The sequence below is a fragment of the Salmo salar genome, chromosome ssa12 (assembly GCF_905237065.1).
Source record: "Salmo salar chromosome ssa12, Ssal_v3.1, whole genome shotgun sequence".
NCBI lineage: Eukaryota > Metazoa > Chordata > Actinopteri > Salmoniformes > Salmonidae > Salmo > Salmo salar.
In genome coordinates this window covers 8,088,091-8,101,657 of record NC_059453.1, presented here as the reverse complement: position 1 = coordinate 8,101,657, position 13,567 = coordinate 8,088,091, and the positions used below count along the sequence as shown (strand labels likewise).

Below are 13,567 nucleotides of genomic sequence, written 5' to 3'. Positions count from 1 at the left end.
GGTGACCACAAAATTAGATGATGCATGCTATGCTTTATTAAAGGTGCATTTGTATGGTGAAAATGATCTTCCCCAAACTTGAAACTCACCAGCCACCCATGTAATTGCATAGCTGTCAGTGGAATTTTCTATCCCAATGATAATAATTAACAATCAATAAGCCTTGACTAATCCCCAAGGTCTGTAAGACACTGGGTTAAGAATAATTGGGCAAGGACTCAGCTTTCTGCAAAAGGTCTGTACAGTTTATTCAGAGAACAATCTGAGGTCCAAATAACAAAGACATTCATTTTATGCTAACTCTCCACTTACGCACATACCTCCACACAAACAGTAGGTGAGTTGCATCCCTCCCTGGAGTTCACATCACTGTTAATCACTATCCAGTGCTGTCTGTTCCTTTCCCCCGAGATAAGAGAAATCTTGAGGGTCACTCCCTTTCTTCTCAAAGTTCCTCACCTGCCGGGTCAATCACAGTCTACTTGTTGTTATCTTAGGCCCACTAAAACACACACACACACACACACACACACACACTTTGTCCCGGGCCTCTACTAGACCTTATGGGCCTGTCGATTAGTACTTTAATTATTCATTATACATGCTACATAACTACTAATTGGTTACGTGACAGGGTTGGATTCTTTATTCATTTACCTTTATTATATAATTCCCTTATCAATAGCTTATAGAAATGTTGCGCAACATGAGCTCTCATGAAGTGTTTGATTAGATTTTCGTTTACACTTGCATTGATGTCAGAGTGATTAGAGGGACAATAGAGTGCTGAGTACCAGGGAGTTCGGGAAGTTTGGTAGGCTACTAATGACCCTCAGCAACATCAGAGTTTGGAAAAGCCTAGTTACCAAGACATAACGGTCATGTGGAATTGGACTCGTGACTGCCGGTGTGACGGTAATACGGTCACTGTAACAGTCCTAGGAAGCAGTCCCACCCCCAGCAACAATCAGAACCACCATGATGACACTTTCCATGGTTGAAATCTCTTACAGCATCTGGTTTATTAGCCTCATGTTTAAACCGTTTAAAAAAAAAACAGCCCGGTCATCAACTATACAGTATGATTCATGACCGTTCAAACTCCTACATTGATTTGGTGAAAACTGCACCGTCAGAGCAGCAGCAGTGGTGCGGTTTATTTCTTTCATGTTCCATTTTAACACAATGTTATTTGGGTTTCTTTTAGAGTATACATAACTAAAAGATAAACCTAATAAATGTTTAACAGACAGCTCATTACCTGCACAAAGATTTCATTATACGATGAGTCAATTCTATAGTTGAATTTAGATATTTTCTTTTTTTTCATACTTCAAACTCCTACATTGGTTGGTAAAAACGGTCCGGTCAAACCACGCACTTACACACAAACACCCATATTCGTCACCAAACACTTATTGACTTTAAAACATGGGCTGCGCTGCACATGGAAAATCAAGCCCTGGTTGATCATAAAGGATATAGTGACTAGGGAGCCATTTGGGATGTCTTCATAGTAACTCAGTAATGATCTCCATCCAGGGTTGATAAGGAAACATCTGGTGTGGGATTTCTATCCTGTGAGTTTTCTCGTGAACATGTAAGCTGGACAAAGACTTACACTGTTTGCCACAATCAAAGCAGTGATGAGGTTTCTTCCCAACTGGTGCTTGTCGTTGGTGCTTTTTCCCTTGTGATGAAGTTTCTATCCCGTGTGATGACTTCTGGTGAGCACGTAAGTTCAACCTAGAGCTAAAACGCTTCCCACAATCGACGCAGTGGTTAGGCTTCTCTCCAGTATGTACGCGCTGATGAGAAACCAAGTTGCATGATGAATAGAACCTTTGGTGGCACTGTGAGCAGTGGTAAGGCTTTTCTCTGGTGTGTGTTCGCATGTGTATTTTCAGAAAGTGGTGATGAGCGAATTTCCTCCCACAGATGGAGCAGTGGCATGGTTTCTCTCCTGTGTGTTTCAGCATGTGTCTTTTCAGAGTCTGTGGGAGCTTGAAACTCCTCCCGCAGTCGGTGCAGAGGTAAGGTTTCCCTTCGGTGTGGAACCGCATATGCGCCCTAAGGTGTGATGCACTGTAATAGCTATTCCCACAGTCGCTGCAGAGGTGGGACTTCACTGCTGTGTGGGTCTTCTGGTGCACGTTCAATTTACCTAACGAGGAGAAACACTTCCCACAGTCGCTGCAGAGGTATGACGCCTGTCCTCCATCACCTTCCCCTCGTCTACTCTGCTTCTGCCTCCTCACGGGGGTATCTGGCTTCTCTCCAGTGTGTGTTCGCATGTGACCCGCCAAGGTAGCTGTCTGGGCAAAGCTCTTCCCACAGACTTTACAGCTGAAAGGCTTCTCTCCGGTGTGTATACGATTGTGGCTTGCCAGGGTGCTTGAATGAGCAAAGCTCTTCCCACACACATCACAGCTGTCAGGTTTCTCTCCTGTGTGTGATTTCTGGTGGTATGTCAGCATGCAAGAGAACCTATAACTCTTCCCGCACAGTTCACAGTGGTAAGGCTTCTCTCCTGTGCGTTTTCGTTGGTGTATTTTCAACTTGCTCAATATAGTGAATCTCTTGTCACATTGATCATAGCTGTAAGGTGTCTCGGGTTTCTCTCCTGTGTGTTTTTGCCGGTGTGCTATCAGCAGCTGTGAATAAGTGAAGCTCTTCCCACACTGATCACAGCTGTACGGTTTCTCTCCTGTGTATGTTCGCTGGTGGCATTTTAAAGCCGTTGATTGAGCAAAGCTCTTCCCACACTGACTACAGCTATAAGGCCTCTCTCCTGTGTGTCTTCGCCTGTGGGTTATCAGTGAGCTAATCGCAGCAAAGCTCTGTCCACAGTCAGAGCAGTGAAAAGGTTTCTCTCCCGTGTGTACTCTCTGATGGACAACAAGTTCACCTGATCTAGCGAAACTCTTCCCACATACACGACAGCTGTAAGGTTTCTCTCCTGAGTGTACTATGTGGTGTGACTTTAAACCTACTGGAGTGAGAAAACCTTTCCCACACTGATCACAGCGGTAAGGCTTCTCCAAATCCACTGATCGCTGGATCACTTTTAACCCTGGAGCCTTTCCAGATGGCATGCCCCTCCCACTGAGCGAGCGAACATTAGAGCTGTCCCCTGTGAAACAAACACATGACGTTAAGGTTCCGCATATGTTCCAAAGTATTTAATAATAAACCAGAATTAAAGACGTAAAGTACAAACACTAAAAGGGTCAAAAATAAATGTTTTGAGCAAAAGTGTTCATTTTAGACAACTGCAAACGTCAAGGAGTTGGTCTGACCTGGACCACCTATTGAGATGTGCCGTTCGTTCAGTAAATCGGGTGTTAAATGAGGTGAAAAGGAGACTGGAGGAGGACTTTAAAGTATCTTCCCTATCCGACACAGATGAGCTGCTATACAACATTAAATAGGTTTTTTGAGTCAAATAATACATATTGATAAATCAATTAATTGTGTCAGAAACAGAGGAGACGTTTGAAAACTCCTGGTCAAATCCACACTCACCCTTGTCATTCTGTGTTTTTCTGCAGTCGACCAGCCGCACAGACAGCCTCTTCAGACCCCAGAGTACAGAGGTACTGGGAGAGGCAGGAACCCAGCACTTCAGGGGGGAAGAGGGGGGTGGGAGAGACGTGTCCTTCAAAACCCCAAAAAAGGGAGACAGTATAAATCAGGTAGGAAACACTCCTACCTGTCAAGGAATTTAGAATCCTCAAAAGTCTCAGCAGTATTTCTGTGATTCCTCTCATTCTCTGGACCTGCTATAAATGCATGGGAGGTAAATCCTCGAATCCTCTCATTCTCTGGACCACCTGCTATCAGGGGCGGCAGGTTAGTGGTTAGAGCATTGGCCAGTAACCAAAAGGTTGCTGGATCTAATTTCCGAGTTGACAAGGTAAAAATCTGTCGTTCTGCCCCTGAGCAAGGCAGTTAACCCACTTTTCCCCAGGCGCCGAAGACGTGGATGTCGATTATGGCAGCCCCCTGCACCTCTCTGAGTCATAGGGGATGGGTTAAATGCGGAAGACATTTCAGTTGAAGGCATTCAGATGTACAACTGACTAGGTATCCCCCTTTCCCTTTCCTGCTATAAATGCACTGGAGGAGAAAGTCCAAGAGGAGGAACCTCAGATCTTCTCCAAGGATGTTGAGGAATAAGGAATGAGAGAAATCCAGGAAGGACTGTTGAGAAACACTTTCTGACTGGAAAGTACTCAACCACTCACTCTCTGCTCTGGTGTGTGACTGTCCTCCTCCTCCGCCCATTCTTGGTCGCAGTCTGCAGCGTCATCATCATCATCATCAACATCTGATTGGCTGGGACTGTTGGGCTCCGCTTCTAGTCCGTTGCTAGGTAACCAATTCCTATTGTCCACGTTGCAGTCTACTGCATCATCATCGGACTGGCGGGGCGTCATATCCTGTAAACAAAAAGAACGTTGCAGTCACTTCCTGTTCAGACTGCACCCATGTACTCTAGAACCCTAGTGAGTGTTCTTAACTAGAGCCCATTTGATGTGTTCTAGATTTTGGGACCGTCTACATCAGCACTGCCCAACCCCGGGAGAATCTCAATTGGATTTGCTCGATTTCTTGCGTCCTCTCCTTCTGCCTCACCTTGCGGATATCTTCCGTGGTAGGTTACAATAGACTACCCTCTGCAGGAAGAGGTAACCGTAGAGAGGAACAAACTCCTCCAGTCACTTATTAACCAACTGTCACTCTCCTACGTCTAGTGACCACTTATGGGTTTCCGGTTCACAAAGGAGAGGAAGACGCAGGAGTCGAGGAGGAGACAGACTTTTGCCTACTTGAGAAAAGGCCCTTGTTTCTGGAGAGCTACCCTCCTGTAGGTTTTCACTTCAATCCCAGTTGTAACTACCCCGATTCAGCTTATCAATCAGGTAATTATTATAATCAGTGTGCTTGATTAAAGCAAATTCTTCCAGGAAGGTAGCTCTCCGGGAACAGGGTCGGGCAGCCCTAGTTCGTATACCAGATGTCTTACCTCTGTAGGCACTTTCATTGGCTTTTTCATGTTACGAGATCTCTGAGGTTTTCCAACTGCAGCCGATCTCTCTGGTTTTTCCCTTCTGGGTGATGTCTTGGGTCGCCCCAGTCCAGGTGATGTCTTGGGTCTCCCCAGTCCAGGTGATTTCTTGATACCCTCAATTTGAAGTGATTTCTTAGGTGTTTTTAACTTGTATTTTCCATCATGGTGGCTGGTGTCTGCTGTGGGAACACAATAAGGATAAACACAGAGTTAATGGAGTTAAAGGCCCTACCTTTCACCAGAACAATAGGGAAAATGGCACCCTATTCCCTATGTAGTGCACTAACTTTCACCAGAGCAATAGGGAAAATGGCACCCTATTCTCTATGTAGTGCACTATATAGGGAATAGGGTGCTATTTTCTCTATGCCTCTGTTACCTGCCATGTTTCACCCTTATCTTATCTCATGCTGCTTAGGTTCTAAGACAGGGTTCCCCAACTGGCGGCCCGCAGGCTGCATTTGGCCTGCGGGCGGTTTTATTTGGGCCCCCAAGTTTTCGGAGCAATTAAAAAAATTATAATCATTGTTGGACATAAGAGACTGTAAAAACACCAGGAAATCAGCTCCAACTGATTCAACATTTTGGAAGTCAGTTCCCAAGTATCTCCACGTGATCATATACAAATGTAAGCAAGGTTTTAAATGAATATGTTTCAGTCAAACATTATATCTGTTTGGGCTTCTTCAGGTCAATTTTCAGTCTACAAATTATGTCCCTGCCGCCACGACCATCCGCTCAATTTTTTCTTTCTTCCTATGGCTGAATCTAGTTGATGATCCCTGTTATAAGATCTCTACTACCATTCTCCTGTATTGCAACACCAGGGAATTTATTCACAAAGTGTCTCAGAGAAGGAGTGCTGATCTAGGATCAGATAATGCATTAGATTACATGGACAGGGATTATGATCTAAATGGCAAAACTGATCCTAGATCTGCACTCCTACTCTGAGCCGCTTCGTGAATACAAATACAATATGGAAAATAAAATAGCTAGCCTATATTTAAATAGCTAGCCTATTCTTAAATAGCTAGCCTGCATTTATATACTATATAATAACTATCCTATGTATAGGGACCATTCTTTTATTTTTTTTATATGTTTTTTTATTTCACCTTTATTTAACCAGGCAAGTCAGTTAAGAACAAATTCTTATTTACAGTGACGGCCTAGGAACAGTGGGTTAACTGCCTTGTTCAGGGGTAGAACAACAGATTTTTACCTTGGCAGCTCGGGGATTTGATCTAGCAACCTTTCGGTCACTGGTCCAACGCTCTAACTACTAGGCTACCTCTTACCTTTTTTCACAGCGCAGGGGGACTGCTGGTGTATCTTCATTGCTCTTTTCCGAGTGAACCTCTTCCCACATTGATCACAGCTGTAAGGCTTCTCTCCTGTGTGAGTCAGCTGGTGGGATATCATGTTGTTCTTCTGAGTGAAACACTTCCCACACTCGGCACACTTGTGAGGCGTCACCCCAGAGTGGATCAGGAGGTGCCTTCCTAGAGTGTTCCTGGCAGAAAACTGTCGTCCACAAACTGAGCAGCTGTGGGTTTTGATAGGAGGTTGGTCTGACGTTACATTCTCCTCAGTGTGCCGTTTCTTCTGGTGCACTTTCATATCACGTAGATAAGCAAAGTCCTTCCCACAGTCGGGGCAGGAGAACCGTTTCTCTCCAGTGTGCGTCCGCTGGTGAGCTTTCACTTGGGATTTCGTAGCAAACTTCTTCTCACAGTCAGGGCAGGGGTACGGCTTCTCCTCTGTGTGTTTTCTCATGTGTATCTGCAGAATAGATAACGCCAGGCAAACTCTTTCGCACTCCGAGCAAGAGTAAGTCTTCCTGGGTTTGCTGTTCTCCTGGAGTTGTTCCCGTTGTCCTGTTCCAGAGGGACGCTCCGCTCGGATTCGCTGAAGGCAGTGTTTCTTCTTGTGCATTGACACTGTGGATTTATGAGTGAAGCGTTTGCCACAGTCAGAGCAGGAGTAAGGCTTCTCTCCACTGTGCACCTGCTGGTGTTGCATTGTGCGCCATTTGGTGGAAAACCTCTTGCTACAGAAAGGGCAGCAGTAGGGGTTCTCCCCGATGTGAGTCTTCAGGTGCCGTTCCAGCTTGGGCTTAGTGCTGAATGCTAGTCTACACACGGTACACCAGGGGTCGATCACATTCTCTGGATGATGTTTCCGTTGGTGCGATATCAGCTTCCTGTTGGTTTGGAAGTTCTTGCCACAATCTGCGCAATCTCCCCAGTGTGCTTCCTCTGGTGAACTTTCAGCGTACCATTTTGAGCAAAACTCTTGCCGCAGTCAAGGCAGGAGTAAGGCTTCTCTCCTGTGTGGGATCTCATGTGGACTTTTAGCGCTGATAAATGTTTACAGTCTTTTCCACACACTGAGCAGCAGTGGAACGTCGGAGCTGCTGTGTGCCTCTCCTGGTGTTGTCCGGGTTCTCCTGATGTCAAATGTTCAGGTTGTTCTGATGTAGAATGTTCAAGTATTCCTAATTTAGAATATTCAGGTTCATCATTTTCTTCCGACGTAGACTGTCCCGGTTGTACCGACGTAGACTGTCCCGGTTCTACCGACGTAGACTGTCCCGGTTCTACCGACGTAGACTGTCCCGGTTCTACCGATGTAGAATGTCCCGGTTCTACCGACGTAGACTGTCCCGGGTGTACCGATGTAGAAGGATTCCACTCACTACCAGAGTTTTTATTGGAACTCTCTCCTCTCAGGTGAGTCAAGCTCAATATGTTGTTATTCATTATTATAGTCCTGGGTGTGAAGGCTTTCACTCAGCCCAGCACGAACACAACTGACTCAACTAGCCTATTCATTAAAGGAGAAACCATGTGGTTTAGTTGGTAAACCATGGTGCTTGCAACACCAAGGTTGTGGATTCGATTCCCACGGGGGACCAGTGTGAAAATGTATGCACTCACTACGGTAAGTCTCTCTGGATAAGTGTCTGCTAAATGACTAACATGTATAATTGTTTTTCCCCATTGCAACACTGGTTTGGAATGAGACCGATTATTACAGTGCCTACCTGTACAATTCCATGCCCAGTATATGCCAGCCTCTTTGCCTACAACATTCATTCCTGGTATTATTTCACCACCGTAGTAGAGGCTCAAGGGTACCATCTCCTGACAATCCTGGTCACCGTGGTTACTGTCCTCCTGGTCACAGTGGTTACTGTCCTCCTGGTCACAGTGGTTACTTTCATAACCCGGGGACACCGTGGGTTGGGGTTTAGTGGAGCAGGATGGAGACAGGCTGGACGGGTCTTCAGGGTCCTATATGATGAAGAGTACAGCGCAGTTTACAAAAAGCTACATTATAAAATGTAGGGAGTGAGAGTGCAACAACATTAGGTAGACTCAGCAATATGACATCCTAAAAAAAACTGGTCGAATTCCTGTTTACAGAAATCAACAACTAGCTAATGTTAACTAAAGCTAAACTTGCCAACGACAACTATTACTTAGCGGGTGCCACTATCTTCATATTACATTAATATTAGCCTAGTCTAGCTAGTAACGTTAGTTAGCCAGGTTGTTTAGTTTAAAAAAAAGTTGCTAGCTAATGAAGTTAGCCAGTTAGCTAACTTTATGCATTTTCTTTCAAACTAGGATCATGTCATCATATTATCACTGTACTATTTATAAATATCCTCTAGTTATAATACTGACGCGCGTTAACTTTAGCTAGCTCACCTGATCCATAGTAGAAAGACACAAAGCCGGTCATTCCGTCCAACGTTTCCAACCGACTGTCAAATGTTAGGTAGCTTTTCCTAGTTTATCCTTCACCGTGTTCAGTCAAATTGTCCTATTGTAGCTAGTTTTGTGCTGTGTAGATTGAGGACGCTAGTTTAGCTTCTAAACGGGCCGCAAGCCACTAACGTGCCGCGCCAGTGTGTGGTGAACATGGAGATTGATAGATGGCTCTAGTGGCCTAAAAGGCTATTTTAGCATGGGCAGCGGAATTGAGGGCTTCCAAACCATTTAAACTAGTCAAAGTAGTTAACGAGGTGGGGATTCCTATGGGTTGTGTCCTCAATGGCGCTGCCCAAGCATGTCACATACGCTATAATGGCACAGATACAAAGATTAGTCTTCTATCTATCTCTATGGTTGTGAACAACAGGTGAGTAACAATAGTGGAATCTGCGCTTCGCCTTCAAAATAAAAGTCCCCTTGAATGTGACGCAAAAGAAATTGTGAAATCGGACTAGATAATACTAAACAAGTTCGGGAATGTGGTTATATCAATTCAGTAAAAGACAATCAATCAGTCTTCAGAATTGCATTGGGGGTATATTTATATTACAATGTACAGGTTTACCTATGGATCTGGGGTCCATGAAATGGGGTATCAGCCTACTCAGTGGAACTTTAGTTTAAACTTGTTGTGGAACTTTAACTGTGGTAAATCACCTTCCCTGTCAGTCTATTGTGTGTATTGGACATTCCAAATGACCAACCACCCAGCTTTGATGTAGTTAGGTCTATTTCCCTGCTTTTGAGAGGAGCTGGCTAATGTACCAAGAGACTTCCAGCAATTGCGCTAACAATATGATAACTTCAATAAATCTCAAAGTATCCCTTTAATAACTCTCAAAGAATCATGTAATTAAGAATAAGAATAACACAGCGATCACCCGCCTCTGTTTTGGTCAAAATCTGAGGGATGGGCCAAATTCATAGACAGAGATATGGATGCATGCCATCAAAATCATTTTTCTAACCATGTTTTGAGGGTATGCAGTGCTATTTACATTTACAATGTTTACAAACATTGAAGTAAAACAAGCATATTTTTTGCTGTTAAGATGGGTTGTGACACAAACTAAGCTCATGAGGCATTTATAAATGACATTCTTTAAGAATCAATTGGTATATATAATTAATTTATGTGACCCGTTTCAAGAAACTAGGTGAATGTCGCATGTCAGTACTTCACAGGAGTGGCATTTGAACACTAAAAAAAGTTGATTTTATAAAAATGCGTTATGTTGGCAGAAATGCCTTATGGAACATGTGAACTTTCATGTGCCTTAATAAGAAACTTTATTGCCATCTGTAAATACAAATAAAATGGTTAAATTACGAGCCTAGTTGGTTTAGCCACAAAAAAAATACAAAACACCTGTCTCCGGATTATATCTTCAAACTAAGGGCATCCATGACAGAGGGAGGAGCGTTCATCCATGTATACAGGTAAGAGTCTAGCTAAATCACAGGAGGTTGGTGGCACCTTAATTGGGGAGGACAGGCTCGTGGTAAAGACTGGAGCAGAATTAGTGGAATGGTATCAAATACATGACATACATGGTTTCCATGTGTTTGATGCCATTCCATTTGCTCCGTCCCAGACATTATTATGAGCCCTCCTCCCCTCAGCAGCCTCCACTGAGCGACATGTTCAGATATTATGTTTCAAATTTTGTCAGAAAGTAGTTTTCATTGCAAGTTAAAGCGCACTTTTAGCTAGCTAACGTTAGGTGTATGATCTTTGTAGTTATATTATTCGTATCTCAGAAAGCCATTTGTATTCCTAGTTATAGCCTAATGTCAGCTAGCTAACTAACATTGAACCTGGTTGGTAAGCTTTAGCTACCTGCAGATTCAAGCACGGTGTATGGTATTATGAGTTGGGATTATGGTTCAGTGTTTAGCTAGCTAGCTACATGCATAAACAAAAGAATCCACTATGCAAGTAACCATTTCACTGTACCGTTTACACCTTCTGTATCCTGCGCATGTGACAAATAAACATAGATTTAATTTGATATAGTGTGTGTTTACCAGAGATGGTAATGTGAAGAACAACATCATTTGCACCAAAATCAGATTAGGATATAGGCCAAGGACTAGATAAAGGGTATTTTTACTTCTACTTTTTGCTACTACTTTGAACACTTTTAGTCTTAATCTTTGGTAGTTTACTACACTACCATATTCACTCTGTTTAGCACATGGCCTCACATGTAAATCCTTAAAGAGAGATGGGTGGGGCTAAGCCTTAAGAGGGTGTGAACTATGCTGAATGGGTGTAGACAAAGAAGTGTATGATATACCATTTTGAAGCTTTACTCAATGAAAAAAAAAATAATAATAATTCAAATTTTGCTACATAAGACCAAATCCAGGTGGTGGGTCACTTATATGGATGTAGAAACTGCAGATGGGCCATCTCCCCTAAAGCACTATTCATCTGTGCCACTCCCCTGTTGTGATTAACTTCTGGTTTCATGAGCAAATTTCTCATTTCTCATTTGAAAATAAAGGTCTCTATTGAATCAAATCCGCTTTAGCCGACATCTGCATACCGGTTGTTTTCACGATGGACACTGGCATTGGCTGCACGGAATCGCATTAAAATCCCATGCAGCCTTATTTACAAGTTCAATCACTGAAATGTGAGATGTAATCTACACCTTGATTAGGATGATACAAATCCTAATTATTATTTTATTTTTCAATTTGAGCTTAATTAGTGTCTTAGATTTACGTAAAGAATAATACGAAACGTAACACAAGGTATCATACTAAATGGAGTGTCTTAGATTTACGTAAAGAATAATACGAAACGTAACACAAGGTATCATACTAAATGGAGTGACTTAGATTTACGTACAGAATAATATGAAACGTAACACAAGGTATCATACTAAATGGAGTGTCTTAGATTTACGTAAAGAATAATACGAAACGTAACACAAGGTATCATACTAAATGGAGTGTCTTAGATTTACGTACAGAATAATATGAAACGTAACACAAGGTATCATACTAAATGGAGAGTCTTAGATTTACGTACAGAATAATATGAAACGTAACACAAGGTATCATACTAAATGGAGTGACTTAGATTTACGTACAGAATAATATGAAACGTAACACAAGGTATCATACTAAATGGAGTGTCTTAGATTTACGTACAGAATAATATGAAACGTAACACAAGGTATCATACTAAATGGAGAGTCTTAGATTTACGTACAGAATAATATGAAACGTAACACAAGGTATCATACTAAATGGAGAGTCTTAGATTTACGTACAGAATAATATGAAACGTAACACAAGGTATCATACTAAATGGAGTGACTTAGATTTACGTACAGAATAATATGAAACGTAACACAAGGTATCATACTAAATGGAGAGTCTTAGATTTACGTACAGAATAATATGAAACGTAACACAAGGTATCATACTAAATGGAGAGTCTTAGATTTACGTACAGAATAATATGAAACGTAACACAAGGTATCATACTAAATGGAGAGTCTTAGATTTACGTACAGAATAATATGAAACGTAACACAAGGTATCATACTAAATGGAGAGTCTTAGATTTACGTACAGAATAATATGAAACGTAACACAAGGTATCATACTAAATGGAGAGTCTTAGATTTACGTACAGAATAATATGAAACGTAACACAAGGTATCATACTAAATGGAGAGTCTTAGATTTACGTACAGAATAATATGAAACGTAACACAAGGTATCATACTAAATGGAGAGTCTTAGATTTACGTACAGAATAATATGAAACGTAACACAAGGTATCATACTAAATGGAGAGTCTTAGATTTACGTAAAGAATAATATGAAACGTAACACAAGGTATCATACTAAATGGAGAGTCTTAGATTTACGTACAGAATAATATGAAACGTAACACAAGGTATCATACTAAATGGAGAGTCTTAGATTTACGTACAGAATAATATGAAACGTAACACAAGGTATCATACTAAATGGAGAGTCTTAGATTTACGTACAGAATAATATGAAACGTAACACAAGGTATCATACTAAATGGAGAGTCTTAGATTTACGTACAGAATAATATGAAACGTAACACAAGGTATCATACTAAATGGAGAGTCTTAGATTTACGTACAGAATAATATGAAACGTAACACAAGGTATCATACTAAATGGAGAGTCTTAGATTTACGTACAGAATAATATGAAACGTAACACAAGGTATCATACTAAATGGAGAGTCTTAGATTTACGTACAGAATAATATGAAACGTAACACAAGGTATCATACTAAATGGAGAGTCTTAGATTTACGTAAAGAATAATATGAAACGTAACACAAGGTATCATACTAAATGGAGAGTCTTAGATTTACGTACAGAATAATATGAAACGTAACACAAGGTATCATACTAAATGGAGAGTCTTAGATTTACGTACAGAATAATATGAAACGTAACACAAGGTATCATACTAAATGGAGTGTCTTAGATTTACGTACAGAATAATATGAAACGTAACACAAGGTATCATACTAAATGGAGAGTCTTAGATTTACGTACAGAATAATATGAAACGTAACACAAGGTATCATACTAAATGGAGAGTCTTAGATTTACGTACAGAATAATACAAAACGCTCCGAGACCATGTTGTTATTTCTTATATAACCTACACTTTCTGATTCTTAACTTCTAACGCA

General features: G+C 41.6%; 1 protein-coding gene across 2 annotated transcripts; it reads right to left on the bottom strand.

The window, feature by feature from the left end:
* Nucleotides 1-245: 245 nt before the first annotated feature.
* On the bottom strand, nt 246-9,090 carry LOC106564077 (oocyte zinc finger protein XlCOF6). 2 transcript variants are annotated; one of them, XM_014130064.2, is made up of 6 exons: nt 8,794-9,090; nt 8,124-8,373; nt 5,030-5,253; nt 4,248-4,442; nt 3,526-3,658; nt 246-3,133 (listed from the first exon to the last, which is right to left on the bottom strand). In XM_014130064.2, exons 1-6 carry the CDS (start codon nt 8,800-8,802, stop codon nt 1,512-1,514), a joined length of 2,433 nt encoding a protein of 810 aa, XP_013985539.2. In that variant the 5' UTR covers nt 8,803-9,090; the 3' UTR covers nt 246-1,511. The 2 variants fall into 2 exon arrangements, with proteins under 2 accessions (XP_013985539.2, XP_013985537.2); XM_014130062.2 differs by lacking the exons at nt 8,124-8,373; nt 8,794-9,090 and adding an exon at nt 6,376-7,856.
* Between the last annotated feature and the right edge of the window lie 4,477 nt (nt 9,091-13,567).